The sequence below is a fragment of the Phaethon lepturus genome, unplaced genomic scaffold (genome assembly GCF_000687285.1).
Source record: "Phaethon lepturus isolate BGI_N335 unplaced genomic scaffold, ASM68728v1 scaffold19870, whole genome shotgun sequence".
NCBI classification, from domain to species: domain Eukaryota; kingdom Metazoa; phylum Chordata; class Aves; order Phaethontiformes; family Phaethontidae; genus Phaethon; species Phaethon lepturus.
Window position 1 is genome coordinate 58,544 of NW_010512817.1, and position 7,815 is coordinate 66,358.

Here is a 7,815-nt window from a genome sequence, read left to right on the forward strand (position 1 = left end):
ACTGAACATAATACAAACATGTTACTTTCTGAGATGTAATGCATTTATGGCATTCAGAGTTTTCCAGGTGATGGCTTGCATGTATGATATTATTAGAGCATTAATTACAAACAGAAGTGCGGTAAGAAATACATGGAAACAGGAGTAAGTAATTGACTGGATTTTGGGGAATGGTTGTAGGAAGAGTCATTTTAACCATCTGAATCACAAAACCCTACATACTTGGCATTTTGTAGCTCTTCCTCAGCATTTACAAAAATGAGTTGGCAAGAACGTCTGTGCGCCATTTGTTGGATTTCATGCATCTAACAGTTCTTTAAAGCAAAGCAAACAGTAACACCATGGTATTTGATAAGGAAACCGTTTTTCTCTTTGAAAACGTTAGAACTGTTCTTAATATTAAACACATACATAAACCCAGGGAGATGATGAGTGACTCAGGAACTGGATCCCTCCCTGCTTTAACTTTCTTATTTTAGTCTAGACATACTATACCCTCTGCTTACCCATCACAAAAAGGATATAGATTAATAATCTCACAAGTCAGATAAAAGAGAAAAAAACAGAAAAAAACAACATCCCCAACCCCACCTCCAGTCCCTGGAAGTCTTGCTACCACCAATATCATTTTTGGAAGAAACAGAAAAACTAAATATGTTTCTCACCTAAGTTACCTTGCTTTGTGTTACTAAAAGTATGATGAACTGCCCACTACTCAGAGCAACGACCAAAACCATTCTTTCCTCTCTGCCTGGACAGATCATCAAGCCCTTCCTCTCAAACGGAAAACGAGCAACAGAAATTTGTGGATCTCTGCTCAGCACACAACTTTCACCTGAATGAAGATGACCAAAAAAAAATACCACATAACAAAAAAAACTTAAAAAAAAAAAAAGTCGTCCATTTTATTTGTTAACTTACCATTATATTTTTCTTATGACGTTTTTCTTTAATATGCTTGTGAGCTCCCTGGATATTTTCAATGTGAACTAAGCAGAGCTTGCATAGATACTGACAGTTGGTGTATTCTGGGGAGCGCTGGGGAAAAATGGCCATAGATTAAAAGGTTTCTGCCAACAGTGCCTGAAAAACTGAATTCTTTTAACAATAAATTGTATTTAACCATTATGTAACACTTGTAACAACGTTTGCAAAGCACCTTGACAAATAATCTTCAAAAAACGCAATGGAAATGGATTTTTTACATGTACAACAAGTGGGGAAAGCAAGGAAAGGAAGTGAGATGACTTGAATATTACACTTCTCAGTACATTTTCGTGACACAAATTAAGACTGAAGAGTTTATGCCTCTTAAGGCTGACCTAAAGACCTGTAAGCCATCCCCTTCTCAGCTCAAGCTTTTAATAACTACAGATTTATTAAATCTCAGCATCTATCCTCCTTTCTCTGATGAGAAAGTAGGAAGTATTCATCATATTATCTACTATACATGTTATGACAGATGGTGGTGTTGTTTGGCTAGCATATTCACTGTGCAAGTACTGCATTTTTTGTTCTATTAAAAAGGGTGCGGCTGGCCAACAAGAAGGAAGATAGCCTGTTTCTGACTTACTAATGACTATACGCTGGATAAGGTGGGATCCTCTGACAAGGGGTAAGATTATTCCATTGTGATGAATAATTTGGGATGCTCAGAATTGGAGAAACATGCAGAATAAGCAACTTTTATGTACAGATAGCCTGGGAGAGGTGTAGTACACAAATGGAGAGCTGCGACCTGGGAGACCCCTGAGAGACTGCAGGAAGCAGTCACGCCTCAGGAGATGGGGGGTGGAATCACTGCTTTCCTAGGGTTCAAGAGAGGATACTGTGAAGTTTATTCAACCAGGAAACCACCGAGAAGTACTAGACTAAAAGGCAGAAAGGACCACCTCTGCAAAGATGAGGGGTTGTTCACAAATACTCTTCTTAAATCTGTCTCATCCTGTAACTGTATTTTCTTGCTCCAACAAAACACAGCTATAGAAATTGGAAACCTTTTGATATGTTCACTGCAAAGACAAAAGGGCCCCAACAAAAAGCCTTTGTCTTCCTCCACACTTGTTAGCATTTTTCCAATAACTGCTATCAGTTATAACTGGGAGAGAAAAAACCCTACTTAACATTCACCCTAATTCTAATACATCTATATTTACTAAAACTGAAAAGTATACTGAAAACACCAGATGTTTAAACAGTGGCGTAACAATGAATGAACAGAGAACACCATTTTAAGACACTAAGGTGGCCTACAGATCAGTTAAACAAATTTGACTTGCTATATGGAAACCTAAAGCACTGCTAAATTTGGGCAAGTTTTTCCACTTACTGAGTTTGACTTGAGCTTTTGGAAAAAAACCCACAAAGGTCTGATACCCTCCAAATGCAGAGTAAATATCAATTTAAATAACATGGTCATTAGGCTTTTATTACTAATTCTCTTCATCCTTATTTTCTACGAGACAGACACCTAGTAAGATGAAATTAAACATCCATTTGGAAAACAACTGATAGACAGCTACGCTTGGCTAGCTTGGAAGATTCAAGTATTTGATACCTGATGATGGAAGTAGATTAAAAAATATTTTACCACTCTTCTAAAACTGAATGAATATCAGCGATAATAATATTTTTTTAAATTTTGGTATTTCTTTACAATACTGATCTGCAGTATTATGTCAACAGATATTTCCAGAAAAGTTTAATCATGCAATGCCTTTTATTTTGCTTTTATTGTGAAGCCTTTTTTAATCATCTAGTTACGCTTAACACCAATGAAAGGGACAAGAACTCAAAATAGCAAGACAAAAAAAGGTACAGACTTTTTTTGTAAGACTAAGACAGACAGATCCAAGTAAGCCAGGCCTCATGAAATTTGTGCTTGGATATTCGAGGAGCTAATCCATCTCAGAGCCAGTTGTATTTTAATGCACTCACAGAGAATGGGAAGATTCCAGATCGCTAGGAAAGAGAAATTTAAGAATATCTTTAAAAGGATAAAGAGGATGAGCCAAGGAATTAGAGACCAGTCAGAACTAGCATCCAGAAAAATATTGTAATAAATTAAGTTATTAATAAGCACATAGAGGGGAAAAAAGGTCACAGGAGACAAACTGATCTGCTATAAACAAATTGCACTAAACCAATTTTAGGGTTGCCTTTTTAAAAATAAAATCAAAGTCTTGAAGAAGCAGCAGCAGATGTTGTATCTCGAATTTTACAAATTTTTGTCACTTGTCATAGTATCAGTCTCAAAAGGAGACCATAAATATTATCTAAATAAAGAACAGTAAGGTAGGAGCAAAACTACTCAAAAACCTTTCTCAGAGCACACATACCTACACTGGCTAACAACCAGTCTAAAAGCACGTGCCAAGTGTTTTTCAACAGGGCTCCTTCTGGGGCCAGAAACATTCATATTTTTGTTGAAGACTTAGGAAATGCAATAGAGGGTGTGCTGACTACAAAGGCAAAAGATATCAAGTTGGGAGAGGTTACAGAAGATGTAAGACGACAAAAATTCAATGACCACAACAAATTAGAGAAGTGGAATAAATAAGCTGCAATTAAATAATATCAAATCGAAGTATCATTCCTCCTTAAGTATTATCAACTGCAAACAAAACAGGGCGGGGAACACCTGATTCGGCATTTCTTAAGAAAAGGATATGGGGATCATTGCTGATCAAACTACAAATTGCTGCTAAGAAAGCAGAGATCCTAAACACAAATGCTATATTTCAGACAGATTAAGTCAGCTTTCCTCTATATCTAAGACCTCAGCTGAAATTGCATGTCCAGTTTTGGATACCAGTTACATGGTAGATGCCTACAGAAAAGCAACAAGAATGAACCAGTAACTAAAAAACACCTTTTTAGTGTTTTAGTGCAAGACCAAAGAACAAAGAGTGAGTCTAACGAAGATAAGATTGCAGGAATGGTAATATCTACAAATGTGTAGAAAGTTGCTGAAAAAAGTAATAAACTTATGTTTATTTTCCCAGGACAACATATGAGGGATTAAAATGCTGCAAGAGACACTTGTATTAGACATTAGGAAAAATTTCTGGGTTACCTATACTGACTTCAAAATGTTTCAGTGGAGATAATATTAAGAACAGTTTAGATGAACATTTTTAAGGATCATCTTCAATATAAGTGACTTAGACTGGTGGAAGGCTAAAATACTGAAGATAGTGCAAGGTTCCTTTCAATCCTGTATTCTGAATTTTCAGTTAACCAGACTTCCTAGAAAATCTTAGGTAAGACCAGAACTGTAAACATTCAGGTCTGCAGAACTAAAAAATACTGTTCTACAAAGGCTAAATGTGCCACAAAAGGAACACGTTTCCAGTCCATATCATCTGCCACGGTGAATGACTAGTCAACTAGTAGGGATAATAGCTTAGCTCACTAAAGTGATTCATGATTAAGTAGAAAGAAACAGAGGCAACAGACTCTAGTAGAAATACCACCCAACCAAAAATACAGTGATGATAATGAAAGAAGACACCCGTTTTCTTTTTTACTTGATAAATAGCTCAACCTACTTTTTCAAGTCGGGAAATATAATCTCTTTCCAGACGTTCTTCAGCTTGTTTCAATCCTAGTTGCTGTTCAGCTGTCAGATTAGATTCATCAATAACAGCAGTGGTTTCTAAATAATCAGCTTCCAAAGTATGTTCTTTAGTTGATTCAGAATTCTTTATTTTACCTAGAGAAAGAAATAGTTATTTTCTTCAGAGTAGCTCAAGTGGAAGAAAAGTGAAAGTTAGAGTACAGAGCAGTTAAGAGCATCTCATTAAGGAGCCAGATACAAATTAGAGCTACATTCCAGTTTTTTGTCCAAAGGCCGGCCAAAATCACCTTAGAAATTAGAACCTTTCCAGTATGTTAACCAGTATTTTGGAGAGACTTGAAGTGTGCTACTAAGAGTGCTATCAAAAAGACGGAAAAAAAATGGTATTCATTTTGTGTTTCAGTCATAACTTGACAGTCACTATTAAGTTCTTCAAGGCAAGAAAGGGTTTCTTTTTGTTATGCAGAACAGAGTATGCGAAATCCTGATGCTCTACTATAAAAGAAATAAGAAATATTAACTTAAAATTTTTTACACAATACATTTTGTTAGGGAAACAGTTGTAGAACTGCCTTAAAGACATTCACCCAAATGATCTTACAGCGACAGTCATCAGGCATTTCAACCTCTCGATTTAGAAGACTGCTGGAGTTACATCTGACACATTGCAACACCTTGCCGCCCATGGCTAGCAACCACAGAGCTCTGGAATGCTGCTACTCACAAACACACAGGTCAACTCCGAAAGGCCAGTTCCTCCAGATGCCTATGAATTGTTCATAGTCCACTAATCTGTACAAACAACTACATCTTAAATTATTCCAGTAGTTTTTACATCAGCAAAAGTGAGGGTTATTTGTGGGTTTTTTTCTTTTTTATTTCCTTTCAAATGAGATCCATGCTCCCAGACTAGCTAGGAATCAAAACCGAGCAAGTTTTCAAGTCCTGGTTTCTCACTGACAGATGGTCCCTACAGTACACGATGGTGGTCTACAAAGAGCAAACTGATCACAGGATGCTGCCATTTCAGCTTGTTTTTCCTGTTAAATTTTATTAAGATAGCTAAAAAAATATGCACTTTAATATTTTCCTAGTATTTCCATACAAGCAACTTCTGTAGCTGTTGCAATAGTGGGAAATACCTCAAATAGAAGGTCTGTACTGGCACGCCGTCTTAAAACAGCATTCTGAAAAAACTGCATTCTGAAAGAATGTGGCAAATCTTGAACTAAGGAGTCAACCTGAAGTGAGAAAAAGCCTGATCCATATATTTAATACTGAAATTGAAAAATATGTATAAGAATTGAACACTCATAAGGGTAACCACTGATGGATGATGGTACATATTTCAGAGCTCCCTAAATCAAAAAGCCATCTGCCAAAACGTATTTTAAACATTTTTAGTAACAAAAAGAGCACTACAGTCACAGGAAAAAAAGGTAAATATTTTCCCGCTACCTAAAAAAAAACTTTTATGGCAGATTTTTTCCCCTGATCTTTCTGAAAAGCAGTAATAGCTGGCATTTCCGTAAGTGGCAATGATATTACGAAGGGTTCCCCCCTCCCAAGACACTATACTCACACGGTTGCCTGAAACCCACGCACACTGTTATCTTGCAAAGATGTCTAGGTCTTAGGCATGAGAAAAAAGGACAGATATTATCATAAACTCTAATTCTCTAAGTAATGTGCTTGTATTTAATAGTACAGTCTCTCTAAATGCAATCAGCAACTTACTAGATGTGAAAAAATATGCAAATAGAAACATTTCAAATTGTTAACAATTTTACCAGAAGAAAATTGACTAAAGCAGTGTTGAATAATACTTACTGAAGTCATCAGGCTTATGTTCCATTTTCCTTTGATCTGAAGCAGTCTTATCAGGATCACCAGTCTGATCAACAGTAGTCTTCAAAGTACGAACTCCCAGTGGATTTTCCAACATCAGTTTCCCTTTCTGTGTAGCTGTTAAGCTTTCCATACTGACTCTACTCCCTGAAACATGGGAGCCTGGAAAGTTTTCTCCCATTGGTTGAGCTTTTGTCTGTTTCAGGTTTTCCACTGCTGATGATAAATTAGAAAATTTTTTTGCTTTTCCATGACTTCGATCCTGAACGTTTGACCCCATATCTTTAGTTCCAGGAATACAACTATTTACTTTGCATGATTTATTTTCTCCTTGTTTTTCAGAACAAACATCATTTTGTTTACTTTTTTTGCTGCTGTTCCCACTTGGAGAACTTCTCCCAACATCCTTCACAGATTTGTCATTTCTATTATGTTTATAATTTTGATTATTTGTAACTTTGACTGCCTTGCTTTCCTCACAGACAAGACGGACAGACTTCCTTGGGTCGTGATTTCCATTCTTTGAGCTCTTGGCCTCTTCCATTATAGTGAAGACCTGCTTCTCCTGTCTCGAGACCACCTGAAGTGCAATTCTTCAGCAATTTGCAGTTGATTTTAAATCCACTGTGCGGGCAAGGACCGTAGCTGATTGTCTACTGAAGAAATAATGACAGACAACTTTAAACTGAAAGAAAAGTATCAAAATTCTGTGTAGACAACGCATTAAAGTAAGTCTCTCTAAAGAAAAATGTAACTACAAATTATTATAGGAAGCATGCTCCCTCCACAGGCATAAGTGAAGTTTCATAATATGTTCCATATTAAAGTAAAGCTCATGAACATTTTGATCATCTTGACTTCTATTTAAAAGAGGAGGGGATATGAAGACATGAGAAATGGCAGCACATGGTAAAAAACACAGTGATAAACCTGCCAACAGCTTGCTTTTTTCTTTCCTTCCTATTTTTGGCTTTCTGAAAAAAACAAGAACCAAGATGTCTGCAACTACAGTGGGGAAGAAAAAAAAAGAAAAAATTTAACACATCTAAAAAATACCACTCAATAAGCATACCGCTCAAATTAGACATTAGAGAAAACTAATTCAGTTTACAGCAAGCATGCTCCATTTTATTAACTGATTTTTTTAAATCTATAGATATAGCTCAAATCATTAATAATAAACCTGACCTATCACCTGTATCCACAGATACTTAAGCATATTTCTGACACATACAGTTCTCTCAGAAGTTAACTGCCATCAATTAAATAAGATTTTGCTTAGCCAAAAAAAATCGACAAATAGTAAACATTTTGTTTAACTGCAGATTAACTACTTATCTAAGCCTCAGTCCTTTACGTGGTATATCATCTGAGCTTTATGTTGGAGA

The 7,815-nt window shown here is 36.2% G+C and overlaps 1 protein-coding gene across 1 annotated transcript in view; it reads right to left on the reverse strand.

The window, feature by feature from the left end:
* The window catches only part of ZCCHC11 (zinc finger, CCHC domain containing 11), a 40,989-nt gene extending 33,914 nt beyond the window's left edge, over positions 1-7,075 (reverse strand). The window contains exons 1-3 of the mRNA XM_010288359.1: positions 6,410-7,075; positions 4,551-4,714; positions 922-1,038 (exon numbers count right to left, since the gene is read on the reverse strand). Coding sequence (XP_010286661.1) covers positions 922-1,038; positions 4,551-4,714; positions 6,410-6,971 — 843 coding nt within the window. The 5' untranslated portion in view covers positions 6,972-7,075. The remainder of the gene's footprint in view (positions 1-921; positions 1,039-4,550; positions 4,715-6,409) is intronic.
* Positions 7,076-7,815: the final 740 nt, after the last annotated feature.